General features: G+C 35.5%; 1 protein-coding gene across 1 annotated transcript in view; it reads right to left on the bottom strand.

Moving 5' to 3' along the window:
* Positions 1–18,834, bottom strand: part of PKHD1 (PKHD1 ciliary IPT domain containing fibrocystin/polyductin) — a 442,189-nt gene that overhangs the window by 127,154 nt on the left and 296,201 nt on the right. Inside the window, exons 56-57 of the mRNA XM_081044785.1 lie at positions 1,823–1,977; positions 320–472 (exon numbers count right to left, since the gene is read on the bottom strand). Coding sequence (XP_080900911.1) covers positions 320–472; positions 1,823–1,977 — 308 coding nt within the window. The remainder of the gene's footprint in view (positions 1–319; positions 473–1,822; positions 1,978–18,834) is intronic.

Below are 18,834 nucleotides of genomic sequence, written 5' to 3'. Positions count from 1 at the left end.
TTCAGGAAAGAGATAAAATTCAAGTGGTCATGAAATCATCTATAATTTCAAAGCAGAGGAAATTTCACATCTGCTAAAGATGTTTTCTTTGAGGTAAAAATGTGCATATGCGCTGATCACTAGTATATTATTTTAACATCACACTGATAATTAAGCACAGATTAGGACTGAAAATTCATAGCTTCTCAGTACACAAAAGAGCCATCTCATTTGAATGTTTTGTTTTATAAGTGAAAATTCTCACAGTTGGAATTTCTTTGTGTCCCAGATGAATACGTTTCAATTAGTAACGCTACTAGTAATTGAAAATGTCATTTACCTGAAAATTCTTCTCTGCTGGACTTCCTGAAGGACCCCACAAGTAGTCTCCCCCGACAAGATGTATCAGGCTGGATTTGTATATTTCTGGTCAAAAGTCCAACCTCAGCAGCCAAACGAATATATTGGCCATCCTCCATGAAATGGACGCTTCCTGGGGCAACAGGAGTTGGGGAAGACAAAACTTTAAAAACCTATTGCAGAAATCTCAAACTGAGGACCCAGTGAACCTGCCAAATGAAAATACTCCTTTCCCCTCGGAAGTCCTACCAACATTAAAGTCTGCTTTTCCTCGGGCATTCTTCACAAATGTCAGATGAGAAATGAAAAGCCCATTTACTTGTCTCTCTTTGGGATCAGAGTGAGAGTACTTGAGCAAGAATTCATTTCTCCTCAATAATTGTGGGTACTGGGACAGGCTACTGGTGCAGGGATATCAGGGAAGATCTGTCCAATTAGTGGAGGTCCCCAACCACCTTCCTTAAATTTATTGGTGTGAGACGTAGAGTTTGGTTGTACATTGTCTACAGACTTCGTTCATGAGAGTGAGGAATCCCAGAACAACTGAGGCAGTTACAAAACTAAGACAGTAATGCATCACAGTAAAGGGACAAAGAACAGTAGCAATGTCCCCCATAACAGGTCTTAAGCTCACCACTGCCTGAAGGAGCCTCCTCAGCGGTAGGAGCTAAAGAGCCAAGTGCTGATTTGTTTCACTGGGCCTTCATTTGCATTTCACATTGGACCTTACTGGCAAGGAATGCTAAAGATGTCTCTTATCTTGATTACTTTTCTAAAAGAGAAATAATCCTTGCAACTATGACTTAAAAGGAGATTTAAACACAGTCCTGTTTGCAAATACATCAGACAAAAAAGATATTCCCTAACCCCTCTATTTTCATGTTTTATTACTTGTCAGCTACATTTCCTGTGTTAAATGTATTTATTAGACTGAACCAGGAAACTTATGGTTATTTATAATTTCTGTGCAATATATTTTAACTATGTACAGCATATAAAAATATTCAGGTTGTTTTGTTTGTTTTTTTACAAAAAGTAATGCTCAACATATAAAATGAACTTTATGTCAGGAAGGACGTATTCCTAAGTATGAGGAAAAAAGTTATTTACAATAACTACCATATTCTAGGTAATTGTGTGATTCATTGGTCCAGGAAATGAACAGGAAACTCAGCTCCGATGAGGCTTATTCTGGTCTAGCCATGAAAATGTCCAATGGCCTTGAACAAGAGTAATAACCCTCCCACTTGCTTCTAGACTTGCCATTATAAATAAAAAGTTAAATTCTTCCCTCACATCAAAATATTTTTTAACTAGGCAGTAAAATTAATGAAGGGATAGAGATAAAACCTTCTAGGATGAGTCTATAACAGCAGTAAGGCACTATTTATCCCCTCTCAATGGTGATCGGATCCAAGACTCCAGGCAGAACTCATTTACCCTGACTCATTCACTTCCCTTAACCAACAAATCAAAGACTTACCAATATGCCGGTGTTTGAGCCGTTCATGGATCCTAACATAGCGACCCTTGACTTCTTTCACAGTGAGGACCTCTGCTTCATGAGGCTCATAAGAAGAGGAGCTAAGGACAATTTTGTCATGGGGTCGCCAGTCCACTGTGTCCTCTACTATAATTCTGTAACAACATAAAGATGGTATCAAGTGTACCATAATTGAAATAAAGAATACATTGGAGGGGATCAAGAGTAGATTAGATAAAACAGACAACCTAACCAGTAATTTAGATGATAAGGTAGCAGAAAACACCAAAGCAGAGCAGCACACACACACAAAAAGATTCCAAAAAAATGAGGATAGTTTAAGGATAGTTTAAGAATAGTTTAAGGATACCAACATCTGCATTATAGGGGTACCAGAAGTAGAAGAAAGAGAGCAAGGTGTTGTAAACCTATTTGAAGAAATAACGATGGAAAACTTGGTATAGGAAATAGATATCCAAGCCCAGGAAGCACAGAGTCCCAAACAAGATGAACCCAAAGAGGCCCACACCAAGCCACATTATAACTAAAATGCCAAAATTAAAGACAAAGAGAGAATCTAAAAGTAGCAAGAGAAAAGCATACCACAAGACTGTCAGCTGATTTCTAAACAGAAACTTTGCAGGTCCAAAGTATTGGCATGAAATATTGAAAGTGATGAAAAATAAGGACCTACAACCAAGATTATGCAACACAGCAAAGCTATCATTTTGATTCGAAGGACAGATAAAGAGCTTCCCAGACAAGAAAAAGGTGAAGGAGTTCATCACCACCAAACCAGTATTACAAGAAATGTTAAAGTAACTTCTTTACCAAGAAGAAGGAAAAAAATATTAAAAAACATTAATTATGAAATGACAATAATTACAAATCTATTGACAATTACTTTCAAAGTAAATGGATTAAAAGCTCCAATAAAAAGACATAGGGTGGCTCAATAGATAAGAAAACAAGACCCCTACATATGCTGCCTACAAGAGACTCACTTCAGATTAAAAGACAAATACACACAGACTGAAATTAAAGGGATGGGAAAAGATATTTCATGAAAATGGAAAAAATTAAAAAATGGGGTAGCAATACTTATTCTATACAAAATAGACTTAAAAACAAAGGCTATAATAATAGACATAGAAGGACTCAGTACTCCCAATTCTGGACATTTATTCGAAGAAACCAAAATCATTACTACAAAGGGACATGTACATCCATATGTTCATTATAGCTTTATTTATAATAGCCAAGATATGGAGGTAACCTGGGTGTCCATCAATGGGTGAATGGATAAAGAAGAGGTTGTACATACGAGTACAACAATGGAGTATTATTGTAACTAAATATACGATGGAGTATTATTTAGCAAAGAAAAGGAATTAAATCTTGCCATCTGCAACAACATGGATGGACCTAGAAGGTATTGTGCTGAGTGTGGTAAGTCAGACAGATAAATACAAATGCCATATGACTTCACTTATAGGTGGACTCTAAAGAATTAAAAAACTGAAACAGAAATAAACTCATAGATACAGAGAACATTTTAATGATTGCCAGAATGGAAGGGAGGTTCAAGGAATGGGTAAAAAAGGTGAAAGGATTGAGAAGTAAAAATTGGTAGTTACAAAATAGTCATGGGGATGTAAAGTACAGCATAAGGAAAATAGTCAGTCATAATGTAATAACTATGTATGATGTCAGATAGGTACTAGATTTATCAAGGTGATTGCTGCATAAGCTATACAAATGTTTAATTGCTATGTTGTATATCTCAAACTAATAATATTGTATGTTAACTGTAATTGAAAAGTTAAAAACTATATTAAAAATAAAAAGCAGGGACGTCATAAAAATGGCAGCGTGAGGTGAGCTTCTTGAAATCTCTCCTGGAATTTACAACAATTTGAACAACTATAACCCCACAAAGGACTCCCTGCACAGCAGACAGGCAAGGCTACAAGGTGCACAACTGAAATCATCCAAAGGAGGGCAAACTGCGTGAGCAGGGGAGGAAGGAAGGGAGAAATGCGGAGATGGGGCTGCAAAGGCACAGGACACAGACCTAGCTCGGAGCTTCGAACTCTCTGCATTCCAGAACTACCGCAGCTGCAGGAGAGGGAAGAACTCAGACTGCTATGGCTATGCTTATGGCCCACAGGGCTGAGGGGCCAGCATACAACACGGCTGAAACCAACATGGCTCATGGCAGAGACCTCAGAGCAAAGACTGAAGAAAGAAGGCTGACAACAGTGGTTTAAACCCTCACTGCTGAGCAGAGAATGGAAGACATAGGCACTGAGCCTAGCCTCCCCTTCCTTTTCTCCCCAGAGCTTGTCCCACCACCACTTGCCCACTGCTAGAAGCGGAAGAATAGCAGTGTCAGATCAAAAGAACATAATATTTGCAGTTCTGAGAACTATGGTCGGCAAACATGGACTCGCAGCACAACTAGTTCTGGCAAAGGCGAGGGAGCCATGGAGGCAAGACTGGCTGTAGTGGTGGTCGCTGCCATTGCTCTGGGACACCTCTCACAACCCACCCCACCCCTGTCCCTATTATGTGGCTGGACCTCCGCAGGAGTAAACAGAGCTGCTGAAACACACGGGCTCTGAATATGGTGCAGGAATAGCTTTGGAACTTCAGGAGCTCTCCACATCTCCCCAGAGAGGTGGAGCCCTATGACCCAGGTGAACTGTTCACAGAGGGGAAGCCCGCCTTCCATGAAATCCCCTCATTGTGTGAGGAGCTGGAATATTGCAGAGAAAATATAACATTATAATGTAGCAGAGAATAAAAGGCTGCAGTAGGAGAGAAAACAAAACATTCTACCAAAACCTACTGGAAAACAAAAGAAGTACCTCTTTCTATCAATCTGTTGCAGAACCCACTCCTGTAGATATCTAGGTAGAGATAGATATCGTTAGACATCATTAACTGCCATGAATAACCATGGTAACAAGACAGCTCAGAAAGAAAAATAAAAGTATCCAGAAAATGAACTTAAAGACATGGAAATATGTGACTTAAATGACAGAGAATTCAAGATTGCAGTTCTTGTAAAAACTTAATGAGATGCAAAAAAACACAGGCAGGCAGTTTAATTAACTCAGAAACACAATCAAAGATCAAAACAAACATATTACCAAAGAGATTGAAATTCTACAAAAGAACCAAAGAGAACTTCTGGAGATTAAGAACTCAATAAAAGAAATGAAGAATTAATAGCCAGCTTAAGTAGTAGAGTTGACCAGAGAAGAAAGAATCAGTGACATCGAAGATAAAAATCTGGAAATGACATGGATGGAAGACGAAAGAGACTTGAGACTTAAAAGAAATGAAAGAACTCTACAAGAACTTTCTGACTCCATCACAAAGAGCAATACAAGAATAATGGGCATACCAAAAGAAGAAGAAAGAGAGAAGGGAACAGAGAGTATATTCAGACAAAAAGTCGACAAGAACTTCCCAAACTTGTGGAAAGAACTGGATCCTCAAACGAAGAAGTAAAGACAACACCTAATTATCTCATCCACAACATGGATGGATCTTGAGAGTATAATGCTAAGTGAAATAAGTCTGACAGAAAAAGCAGAGTACCCTATGATTTCACTGATATGTGGTATATAAACCAAAAAGAACAAGACAAACAAATGAGAAACAAAAACTCATAGACACAGACAATAATTTAGTGGTTACCAGAGGGTAAGGGGGTGGGGGGTGGGTGATGAGGGTAAAGGGGATCAAATATATGGTGATTGAAGGAGAACTGACTCTGGGTGGTGAACACACAATGGGATTTATAGACGATGTAATACAGAATTGTACACCTGAAATCTATGTAAATTTACTAACAATTGTCAAAAAAAAAAAAAGAAAAAAAATTAACAACAAAGAATCCTCAAGGCAGCCAAGGAAAAGAAGATGGTAAACTACAAAGGAAAGTCCATTAGATTATTATCAGAATTTTCAGCAGAAACTCTACAAGCCAGGAGGAAGTGGAATCAAATATTCAAACTATTGAATAAGAGAAAATATGAGCCAAGAATAATATATCCAGCAAAAATATCCTTTAGATATGAAGGAGGAATAAAGACCTTTCCAGACATAGAGAAGCTGAGGGGATTTTCAAACACATGGCCTGCACTACGAGAAATACTGAAAGAGGCTATTTGACCAGCATAAATAGGGATAATTTGTGACAACCAAAACATAAAAGAGGGGAGAGTAAAGGCCTGAACCGGAATATGGGAATGGAGAAAGTAAGCATGCTAAAGAAAATGGAACACTCTAAATATGAAACTTTCTTTTACACAAATTTAATGGTAACCACTCAAAAAACAAACAAACAAACAAAAAACAAAAACATAAACAAAAAAAAAACCCACACTGAAATATACAACATAAAAAAGAAGAAATAGAGAGGAATCTGATAGAATACCGCCATACAGAAATAATAGACAACAACAAAAAAGCAAAGAAACAATGGAGACACAGTCTTACCAGAAACCCAAAGATAGAATGATAGGAAACACATCTCAATAATCATCCTAAATGTAAATGGACTGAACTTACCAATAAAAAGGCACAGAATAGCAGATTGGATCAGAAAACTAAACCCAATCATATATTGCCTCCAAGAGACACATCTCAGCTACAAGGACAAATATAGACTCAAAGTGAAAGAGTAGAAACTAACACTCTAAACAAAAGGTATTCAGAAAAAAATCAGCTGTAGCCATACTGATATCAGATGAAACAGACTTCAGGATAAAATAGGTAACAAAAGACAAAGATGGATATTTCATAATGATAAAGGGTACTAAAGAACAAGAAGACATAACAGTCAATATGTATGCCCCAAATCATGCAGCACCAAAACATACTAAGCAACTACTACCAGAACTAATTGAAGAAATTGACCAAAACAATTATAGTAGGGGACCTAAATACATCATTGACAGCTATGGATAGATCATCCAAACAGAAGATAAATAATGAAATATTACCCCTAAATGACACATTAGATGAAATGGACATAATTGACATTTATAGAGCACTTCATCCTAGAACATCCGACTATAGATTCTTTTCTAGTGCACTTGGAACATTCTCAAGGATAGACCACATATTGGGACATAAGACTAGCCTCAGCAAATTTAAGAAGATTGAAATTATACCAAGCATATTCTCTGATCACAAGACTCTGAAATTAGATATCAACTGCAAAAGAAAGTAGGAAAAACCACAAATATGTGGAGATTAAACAACATACTTTTAAAGAACGACCAGGTCAAAGAAGAAATAAGAGAAGAGATCAAAAGATACATAGAAACAAATGAGAATGAAAATACATCCTACAAAAATTTTTGGGATGCAACAAAAGCAGTTTTAAGAGGGAAATTTATATCATTACAAGGTCCGATCTCAAGAAAGACACCTTAAAGAATGAGAAAAAGAAAAACAAATGAAACCCAAGGTAAGCAGAAAAAGGAAATAATAAAGATCAGAGCAGAACTAAATAAAATAGAGAACAAAAAGACAATAGAAAAAATTAATGTGACAAAGAGCTGATTCTTTGAATAGATTAATAAAATTGACAAACCCTTGGCTAGATTCACTAAGATAAAAAGAGAAAAGACACTAATAAACAAAATCAGAATTGAAAGAAGGGAAATTATCACGGATGCCACAGAAATACAAAGGATCATGCAACAATATTATGAAGGACTGTCTACCACCAAATTCAATAACCTAGAAGAAACGGACAAGTTCTTAGAAACATAGCTTTCCTAGACTGAATCATGAAAAATTGGAAAATCTAAATAGATCTATCACCAGCAAGGAAATCGAATCAGTCATCCAAAACCTTCCCAAAAGCAGAAGTCTGGAACCAGATGGCTTCACCAGTGAATTCTAGCAAACTTTCAAAGAGGAGCTAATGCCTGTAATATTCAAACTCTTCCAAAAAAATTGAAGAAGAGACAATACTCCCTAACTCATCTTATGAGGCCAACATTACGCTGATACCAAAACCTGGTAAGGATAACACACACAAAAAAAAAACTACAGACCAATATCGCTGAACAATACAGATGCAAAAATCCTAAACAAAATTCTAGCAAATTGAATGCAACAATGCATTAAAAAGATTATTCATCACGACCACCAGAAGTTCATCCCAGGGGCACAAGGATGGTTCAACATACGCAGATCCATCAATGTGATACATCACATAAACAAAATAAAGGACAAAAATCATATGATTATATCAATTGATGCAGAAAAAGTGTTTGACAAGATACAACATCCGTTGAGGATTAAAACACTTAAGAAAATAGGTATAGAAGGAAAATACCTCAACATAATAAAGGCCACTTTGCAGATGACATAATGCTATATATATAGAAAACCCTAAGACTCCACCAAAAAGCTATTAGAAACAATAAATGAATACAGGAAAGTTGCTCGCTACAAAATCAACGTACATTGCATTCCTATATACTAACAATGAAATCTCAGAAAAAGAAATTAAAAAAAAAATTCCTTTTGCAATTGCAACAAAAAGGATAAAATACCTAGGAATAAACTTAACCAAGGATGTGAAAGACCTATATGCTGAAAACTATAAGACATTTTTGAAAGAAATTGAAGAAAACACAAATAAATGAAAAAACATTCCGTGCTCATGGATTAGAATAATCAACATAGTTAAAATGGCCGTATAACCCTAAGATTTAATGCAATCCCCATCAAAATCCCAATGGCATTTTTTAAAGAAATAGAACAAAAAAATCTTCAGATTTGTATGGAACCACAAAAGACCCCGAATAGTCAAAGCAACCCTAAGAAAAAAGAACAATGCTTGAAGTATCACACTTCCTGACTTTAGCTTGTGGTACAGGGCAACAATAATCAAAACAGCATGGTATTGGCGGAAAACAGACACACAGACCAATGGAATAGAACTGAGAACCCAGAAATAAACCCACATAAATATGGACAGATGATTTTTGACAAAGAAGCCAAAAACATACAATGGAGAAAAGACAGACTCTTCAATAAATAGTGCTCAGAGAATTGGAAATCCAAGTGCAAAATAATGAAACTAAACTGCTATCTGTCACCATGTACCAAAATTAATTCAATATGGATCAAAGACCTAAGCATAAAACCTGAAACAATAAACCGCATAGAAGAAAACATAGGTACTAAACTTATGGACCTTGGGTTCAAAGAGCATTTTATGAATTTGACTCCAAAGGCAAGAGAAGTAAAAGCTAAAATAAACGAATGGGACTATATGAAACTTAAAAGCTTCTGCACAGCAAAAGAAACCATCAACAATATAAAGAGGCAACCAACTGAATGGGAGAAGATTTTTGCAAACAGTGCCTCTGTTAAGCGGCTAATACAAGGAACTCATAAAACTCAACAATCTGCCAATTGATAAATGGGCAGAGGTCCTGAAGAGACATTTCTCCAAAGAGAACACACAAATGGCAAATAGACATACGAAAAAATGCTCAACATCACTAATCATCAGAGAAATGCAAATAAAAACCACAATGAGATATCACCTCACCCCAGTTAGAATGGCTATCATCAAGACAAATAGTAACAAGTGTTGGAGAGGCTGTGGAGAAAAAGGAACCCTCACACACTGTTGGTGGGAATGCAGTCTGGTGTTCCTCAAAAAATTACGAATAGAATTACCATATGACCCAGCAATCCCTCTGCTGAGTATCTACCAAAAAAATCTGAAAACATTTATCCATGAAGATATATATGTGCTCCAATGTTCATTGCAGCATTATTCTCAGTGGCCAAGACATGGAAACAACCAAAGTGTCCTTCAATAGATGAATGGATAAAGAAGTTGCGGTGTATATACACAATGGAATACTATTTGGTGGTAATAAAAGATGAAATAGGACCATTTATCACAACATGGATGGCTCTTGAGATTATAATGCTAAGCGAAATAAGGCAGAAAAAGTAGAAAGCCATATGATTTCACTGATATGTGTGATATAAAACTGAAAACAATAAAAGAACAATACAAACAAATGAAGGAACAAAAACTCATAGACAGACAATAGTTTTGGGAATACCAGAGGGTAAGCGGGGAGGGGAGCTGTAGAACAGGGTCTAATATTTGGTGATAGAAAGAGAACTGACTCTGGGTGGTGAATACACAATGTGAGATATAGATTATGTATTACAGAATTGTACACCTGAAATCTATGTAATTTTACTAACAATTGTCAGTGCAGTAAACTTTAATTTAAAAATAAATAAATTGCAGGATATAAAATAATATGCGCTATTTATTTTTTAGTAAAAATAATACATGCACAGAAAATAGAAGATAAGAAAGATGCTATTGAAATGTGAGCTCACTATGGATGATGGGTTTCTTAGTGATTTTCACTTAAATCTAATTTTTTAACTTACCAGGTAACATATGTTAGTAAAATAAATATTGGGGGGAAAAAGAAAGAAAAAAAGGCTATGGGTTTAAAGTCACACAAAGTCAAATTAGCTGTATAACTGAAATCAATTGTTTCATTCAGTAATATCAGGATAATCTATGTATTACTGTTCACATTATTTTTTTAAAATTTATTGGGGTGACAATTGTTAGTGAAATTACATAGATTTCAGGTGTACAATTCTGTATTACATCATCTATAAATCCCATTTGTGTTCACCACCCAGAGTCAGTTCTCCTTCCATCACCATATAATTGATCCCCCTTACCCTCATCTCCCTCCCCCGACTCCCCTTGCCCTCTGATAACCACTAAACTATTGTCTGTGTCTCTGAGTTTTTGTTTCTTATTTGTTTGTCTTGTTCTTTTGTTGTTTTTGGTTTGGCTGCACCAGTCTGCATACCACATATCAGTGAAATCATAGGGTTCTCTCTGACTTATTTCGCTTAGCATTATACTCTCAAGATCCATCTGGTAACCACCAAATCATTGTCTGTGTCTATGAGTTTTTGTTTCTCACCTGTTTGTCTTGTTCTTTTTGGTTTATATACCACATATCAGTGAAATCATAGGGTTCTCTGCTTTTTCTGTCTGACTTATTTCACTTAGCATTATACTCTCAAGATCCATCCATGTTGTCACAAATGCTCCTATATCATCTTTCCTTAACGCCGAATAGTATTCCATTGTGTATATGTACCACAACTTCTTTATCCATTCATCTATCGAAGGACATTTTGGTTGTTTCCATGTCTTGGCCACCGTAAACAAAGCTGCAATGAACATTGGAGCACACGTGTCTTTATGTATAAATGATTTCAAATTTTGGGGGTAGATACCCAGGAGAGGGATTGCTGGGTCATATGGTAATTCTATTCATAATTTTTTGAGGAACCTCCACACTGCCTTCCATAACGGCTGCACCAGTCTGCATTCCCACCAACAGTGTATGAGCGTTCCTTTTTCTCCACAGCCTCTCCAACACTTGTTACTATTTGTCTTGTTGATGATAGCCATTCGACTGGGGTGAGGTGATATCTCATTGTGGTTTTTATTTGCATTTCTCTGATGATTAGTGATGTTGAGCATTTTTTCATATGTCTATTTGCCATTTGTATGTCCTCTTTGGAGAAATGTCTCTTCAGGTCCTCTGCCCATTTTTCAATTGGGTTGTTTGGTTTTTTTGTTGTTGAGTTTCATGAGTTCCTTGTATATTTTGGATGTTAGCCCCTTATCAGAGGCACTGTTTGCAAAAATCTTCTCCCACTTAGTTGGTTGCCTCTTTATATTGTTGATGGTTTCTTTTGCTGTGCAGAAGCTTTTAAGTTTTATATAGTCCCATTCATTTATTTTAGCTTTTACTTCCATTGCCTGTGGAGTCAAATTCATAAAATGCTCTTTGAATCCAAGGTCCATAGTTTAGTACCTATGTTTTCTTCTATGCAGTTTATTGTGTCGGGTCTTATGCTTAAGTCTTTGATCCATTTTGAATTAATTTTGGTACATGGTGACAGATAGCAGTCCAGTTTCATTCTTTTACACGTGGCTATCTCATTCTCCCAGCACCATTTATTGAAGAGGCTGTCTTTCCTCCATTGTATGTTTTTAGCTTCTTTGTCAAAAATTATTTGCCAATATTTATGTAGTTTTATTTCTGGGTTCTCAACTCTATTCCATTGGTCTATGTATCTGTTTTTCTGCCAATACCATGCTGTTTTGATTATTGTAGCCCTGTAATACAAGCTAAAGTCAGGGAGTGCAATAACTCCAGTATTGTTCTTTTTTCTTAAGATTGCTTTGGCTATTCGGGGTCTGTTTTTTCAGACCATAGTTCTCCAAAATGTTCTGAAAAGGTCCTTGTGAAAATGATAATTAATTCTCTATAGAACACAGAGGATTTTTAGGGCTGTGAAACTATTCTGTATGATTCTGTAAGAACAGATATGCGTACACGTCATTATACCCTTGTTAAAACATATAGAATGTACAAAAGAAAGAGGGAACTCTAATGTAAACTAAAAAACTAATAAAACCTTATCCCCTGACTCTCTTAATATAAGTCCTCGGTTCCAGCCAGAGGAATCTGCTCACTTTTAAAAAAAAACCAGCTATGTGTTTATCAGCTATCACGTAAAATATCATTGCCTTTACTCTGTCCTCCAGTCCACTCATTATTTTTTTTAAATTTTGCAGTGATGTTAGTTAAAAGTATTATACAGGTTTCAAGTATATAGGTCTATAATACATCACCTATATATAGCATTGTTTGGTCACCACCCAAAGTTAAATCTCCTTCTGTCATCACATATTTGAACCTCTTTACCCTCTTCTACCTCCTGTTTCCCCCTTTACCCTCTGGTAACCACTAATCTGTTGTCTGTCTATGAGTTGTTTGTCTTGTTCATTTGTTGCTTTTAGTTTTATATCCCACTTACGAGTGAAATCATATGGTTCTCGACGTTTTCTGTCTGACTCATTTAGCTTAGCATGATAGTCTCAAGATCCATCCATGTTGTTGCAAATGGCAGTATTTCATCTTTTCTTATGGTTGAATAATATTCCATTGTACGTATCTTCTTTATTTAATCATCTATTGAAGGACACTTTGATTGTTTCCAAGTCTTGGCCACCGTGAACAAATCTTCAATGAACACAGGGTTATATATATATACATACATACATACATACATGTATGTATGTATGTATGTATGTATGTATGTATGTATATCTTTACAGATAAATTTTTTCAGATTTTTTGGGTAGAAGAAGGATTGCTGGGTTTCATGGTAATTCTATTCTTAATTTTTGGAGGCAACTCTATACGGTTTTCCATAGTGGCTGTACCAATTTACATTCCCACCAGGAGTGTATGAGGGTTTCTTTTCCCTACAACCTCTCCAACACTTGTTATTATTTGTCTTGTTAAGAATAGCCATTTTAACAGGCATGAGGTGGTATCTCATTGTGATTTTGATTTGCATTTTCCTAGTAGCTAGTGAAGTTGAACCTGTTGGCCATTTGTATGTCTTCTTGGGAGAAATGTCTGTTCAGGTTCTCTGCCCATTTTTAAATTGGATTGTGTTTTTTTATTCTTGAGTTGTATGAGTTCTTTATATATTTTGAATGTTAAACCCGCCCCCCCCCCATTCTAAAAACTGACTGAAGTTCCTTTTTCTTCAAGAAGTCATCCCATGGGAGTCTCTTCTCCACTGAAAGCCCAACCCACATTTCTGTTTCACTTCAAATTTGTCGTAATATACTACTCCTTGGTAACTGAAATTGTACTCTGTCTTCTGTGGCTATTCAACTTTGATATTGTTCCTTAATATTTAATGAAATATAACTATCTAGCTAAGTAAACTCCATAGCACCTAACAGTTTTCTAGGCAAAGAGAAAAAGGAATTATTGAAATTATTTGTCCAAGCTTTATAACAAAAACATAATTGAACCTAAGCCAACCTTTTCCATTAAGGTTTCTGAAACCTTACAGTCTCATGATCATTTACCTCTCTAAGATAAATCCTAAAGCCTTGGGATTCTAAGCTTCATAAGGACCATATACAGATGGCAAGGGAACACGGGCCTTTCCACTTTATGTCCACATAGCAACAGTGGTAACTTCAGAGAAAACTGTCGTCCCAGAATCAACAACCTAGATGCCTCTGCTGGTCAAATATTAGTTTCCTTAATTTCCAACATCCACTCTTCCCACTTTCAATGTTCTACTCTTAGGTTACCCTTCAATCATTTCAAGAAATTCTAGTGTAAGGACTGCTCAAATTCCAGCTGTGTTTCATGCATTTGATTAATACTAATGAGAGTCCTGTAACTACATGAGAGAGGAGAGACCCGGTTGTTGATCTGAGCAAAACACACCTAAAACAATAAATAATTAAAAGAATTACAAGAACTTTTACAACATATTGGACCTAAATGGAAACCATATGAGAAGAGAGAAGATACTATGAATAATCACGGCAGCCATCTCCTGAAAGACAACTTTAAAAAATATAAACAGAATATCAGCACAGTTTCCTTTATTTTGGCCTTAACCTTTTACCCAGTTTAGAGAAAATACAATACCTCTGGGCAAAAGAACATAATTATAAACAATGTAAAAGAATATGCTTCCAAATTTGATTTTAAAGTTTTCAAAACCATGTATAAGGCATTCATATACAAACACCTACAACTTACAATTGTTAACTAAACTTTAAGGAAGTCTTAATAATAGATGCATTTGACCACATGGTCAGAGTGTCCAGATGCCAAAATATTTTTACTGGAGGAATAGAGATGACCATAGACTTCTGAACTCTACTAACACTGAGGCTTTTTAAAGCTCTGGTTTATTTTTATTTTTTATTTTTTTTGTCAGTACCACTGAAATGTACTGAGGATCTTCAGACTCACTGGATTATGAGAGATATTGAAGAACTTGAATTCGATAATGATGTTGATAGTAATGATGACAACACAAATAGCTATTGTGAATGTCAGTCATTTGTCTACCTGAACTCTTTTCTCCTTCATTCCAGGAAATCCATCATAGCTCTTCTGAGACCTGCTCTCCCCACCCACAATACTAATTAAGTGGTCCTAGTGAGAGCGTCTCAGAAACCCTTTGCTAAAGGGTGGGCAAGGGAGTCAACCTACCTTTGTTTGTCAAAATTCTTCTCCTGAACTTTTTTCAGCTTTATTGAGGTATAATTGACAAATAAAACAGTACGATTTTTTTAAATGTACAATGTGATGATTTACTATACATATACATTGTGAAAAAAGTCCCCCTGTTGAGTTCATTAACATATCCATTACCTCACATATCATATCTACCTTTTTCTTTATTTTTTGGTGGGAACATTTAAGTTCTACTTCCTTAGCAAATTTCAATGATACAATACAGTGTTATCAACTATGGTCACCTAGACTTCTGAATTGAAACTAAGGGAGAGAGAACTTCCTCTCTGGTGGTAAAGCTGGGAAAAGCCTGATAGCTCTGGGTTCACTTGCACTGGACAGAGTGGGGAAAACCCTCTTCAATAGAAATAAATGGGATTGAAATAGAGAAATAGGAGAGGTGGGAGGAAGGCCTAGTGAATCCAATATCCCAAATGGATTAAGAAAGGTGGTTTTTACTTTCAACTAAAAAATCCTGATTACCACAATAACTACCATGTCTTCCGGCTTACCTTGGGCCAAAACCTGGGCTAAGCACTTTGTGTACATTAATTCATTTAATCCTTTTAACTACTCGATTAGCTAGGAATTATTATTCTCATGTTATAGAAAAAGAAACAGACTTGGAGAGAATTATTTACCCAAAATTACACATTTAATTAATTGCCCAATTAGAATTATTTAGTCTGCCTATTCTCAGAGTTGAAACTCTTCTGCATTGTGGAACATTATTTTCATTCTACCTTCCTAACTCATATTTCTTTTCCCAGCATGGAGACAATAGCCAATCTGAGGTTAGGCCCCACCAGTTCATTAGACCAGAAGGAATCATTTTCTTTTGGAGGCTACATATGTGATCCTGGATTCCTGCCAATAAATGAATAAGGCCAATGAATTCTATATTCTAATACTTGAACTAAATTGTTATAGTCTAATAATAGGGTTTGAGTAATAAGCAAAATACAGTTGTTTTAGAAATTGAATTCGAAATGTTCATTTATTACATGATATGACATTGAGCCAAGAGGCCCCAAAAGTTCTGATTTCCAGAAAAGACACATCAATTCACTGTCGCAAGCATTTATTGGAAGTCTTTTCTATGTTCTGCTGTATACTTAATGCTAAATAATAAACCAAATCAATAAAAAAAACACAGTATTTTCCCACTCCCATAGAAGCCACTTGGAGGAATAGGACATATATACCTCAAGCAGCCTCAGTAGGGCACATTGTTATTAAAACTATAAATTAGAAAATCACAAACTATAGTGGCTCAGATTGTGGGAAAAACAGTGTGTGCTAGAGGGTAGATTGAAAGCCTTGCGGGAGATATGATGGAATCTTTAAGGACAAGTAGGAAGTATAAATAATGGTAAAGTGGAGATGTAAGGATAGTTCTGACCCCTTATTTCATGTATCAAGTATTTAGGGAGCCAGTACAAAACTATCATAGAGATCCATGTGTGAAAAGCTGAAGTGAGAACGTAGCAGAGAGAAAAGGAACAAGAAATATTCCAAGCAAAGTATATCCAAAGAATACCATTATTAGTTTGACATAAAAGATAACAGAATAGATATAATCAATGATGAATAACACTAGAATTAAAGGCCTAGGTCCTGGGGAAAGGTTGAATTAACATATGACTTGATTTGTTCTTCAGTTCAGAGTCATTTCCTTATAAACAACAGAATAAGTCAATAAATTACTTAGGAAACAGAAAATAAGAGGACAAAGAGACTGGATATAATCTTTATATACTTTCTTTCTTTAAAAAGAAAATGAAAAGGAATAAGACGAAAAAATGAGAACCCTTGAAGAAGTTTTCCCATAAACCTCCTCTATACCCCATTTTCCTCTTCTCAGAAATTACACCACTCTTCACCCAGTTGCTCAGGTCAAAAGTTTTACAGTAATCTTTTACTCTCTTTTACCCAATCCTTTAGCAAATGCTGCCTCTGTCAACACAGATATAACCAACCACCTTTTTCGTCCTCCATCACTTCCACTCTAATCTAAGCCATTAGCATATATCACCTGAAAGATTGCCATATTATTGCAATGTCTTAACAGTTAGTCTCTGCTTCCACACTTGTCCTCTCGTTAGTCATTTCTCTACATAGCATAAATCAGATTAAAACAAAAATCAGACCCTGTCCTTACCTTGTTTAAAATCTTCCAATGACTAGTATAAAAACCTAAAAGTTTATCACAGGATTAATTAATAAAGCGATTCTTTAATTTCAAAGAACACATGATCATCTTTAAAAGACTCACAGTGAAACATATATTTTATACTTACAATGGGTAAAAAACAAATTATTTTTTAATCTAAGTATAACCTCCATTAAGTTATCTAAACTCCCCAAAAATCCAACATTTTTGTTCATCAATCTCCCCAAAAGTCAACTGAAGCAAGCAATAGAAGGATAATTTAATTTAGAGATACAGTTATTTACTAACATGCAAAAAAAGAAAAGAAATTCAAATATCTGATTAAGCTTCTTTGGTTGGTAGTGTAAGAAATGAGTCTAAATTTATAAAGTTAACATGAGTTTTTTTCCTCTATTTTACTCTAATGTTCTTCATAAAATAAATCAATTACATACAAATAAATTTATATCTCTAATTCTGTTGGTGAAAGTCTATAAAGGGGTCCATTTGTGTCCCCATGAGAATATATTAGAAAGACTTACTAAACTGACTTTTAACCTAAGGAAGATTGTAAATCAATGTTTAAAGAAATGGTTTAAAATCTGTAGTTCAGTTAATACTGTACTAGTTTCAACTTGCTGGATTTGATAATGTTCTATGTTTATGTAAGATATCAACAGGGAACACTGAGTGAATGGTTTATGAGAAAGAACTCTGCTAAGTTTTGCAACTTCTTGTGAATCTTAAATTATTTTACAATTTTTTAAAGGTTAAAAAAAAAGCTATCCATAAAACAATAATTACATGTCATTCATATAAACTCATTAAAGTACTCCTCCTCAGGACTGAAACGTTGTTTTGAATATTTGTAATATGTAGAACACAAGCAATGGAATCAGACAAACCATGGTAAAAATCTAGCCTCAGGAACTTCTGGCTTTATGAATCTGGAAAATTTACTTAACTTCTTTAGCCTCAGTTTTCATGTCTGTAAAATGCAGATAATAATACCTAACTTACAGTATTGAGAGATTCAAATAAGATAATGTATGTAAAATGCTTGGTAGAGGCCTGACATATAGTCAACCCACATGATAAGAACTCAATAAATGGTAGCTAGTTAATTACCATGGATAGTTTTAATTAATAAAATTGAGTTTCTTTCAAAATAGCCTGTAGCTCTGACTCTGAAGGAAGTTTTTAGCACATTCTTATAAGAAAAATCCATTCATATGGCTCCTGCCAAATTCCAACTTGCTAACCTTTTAATAACTGGAGTTTTCTTATTGATCCCTCTTTACCTATCTCACAAATCCTCTTGAGGATAACAAAGGCACTACTACTCAACATGACCAAATCTGAACTCATAATCTTTTTTTCCCAAACTCATCCCTCTTCTAATAAATGGCACCACCAACTATCTACGCAACCAGAAACCAAGAAAGCACCTCACACCCAAAACATTTTATAGATTTTACTTCCTGTCTCTAAATCTGCCCATTTCTCTCCTTTGTCACTTTAATTCCTAACTATAAGTAACACCATCTCTTGCTTGGACCTCCTAAGTGGTGTTGCTAGATCCATTTTCAACCCCCTTTTGTTGTCTGTATTGTACCTAAACTGATTTTTTTTCTTTTAAATATAGAAATGTGATTATAAGTGTTACCTCCTATCCT

This window comes from Rhinolophus hipposideros (genome assembly GCF_964194185.1).
Source record: "Rhinolophus hipposideros genome assembly, chromosome: 3".
Classification (NCBI taxonomy): Eukaryota; Metazoa; Chordata; class Mammalia; order Chiroptera; family Rhinolophidae; genus Rhinolophus; species Rhinolophus hipposideros.
Note: the sequence above shows the minus strand (reverse complement) of the source record. Positions and strands in the feature narration are given on the sequence as shown.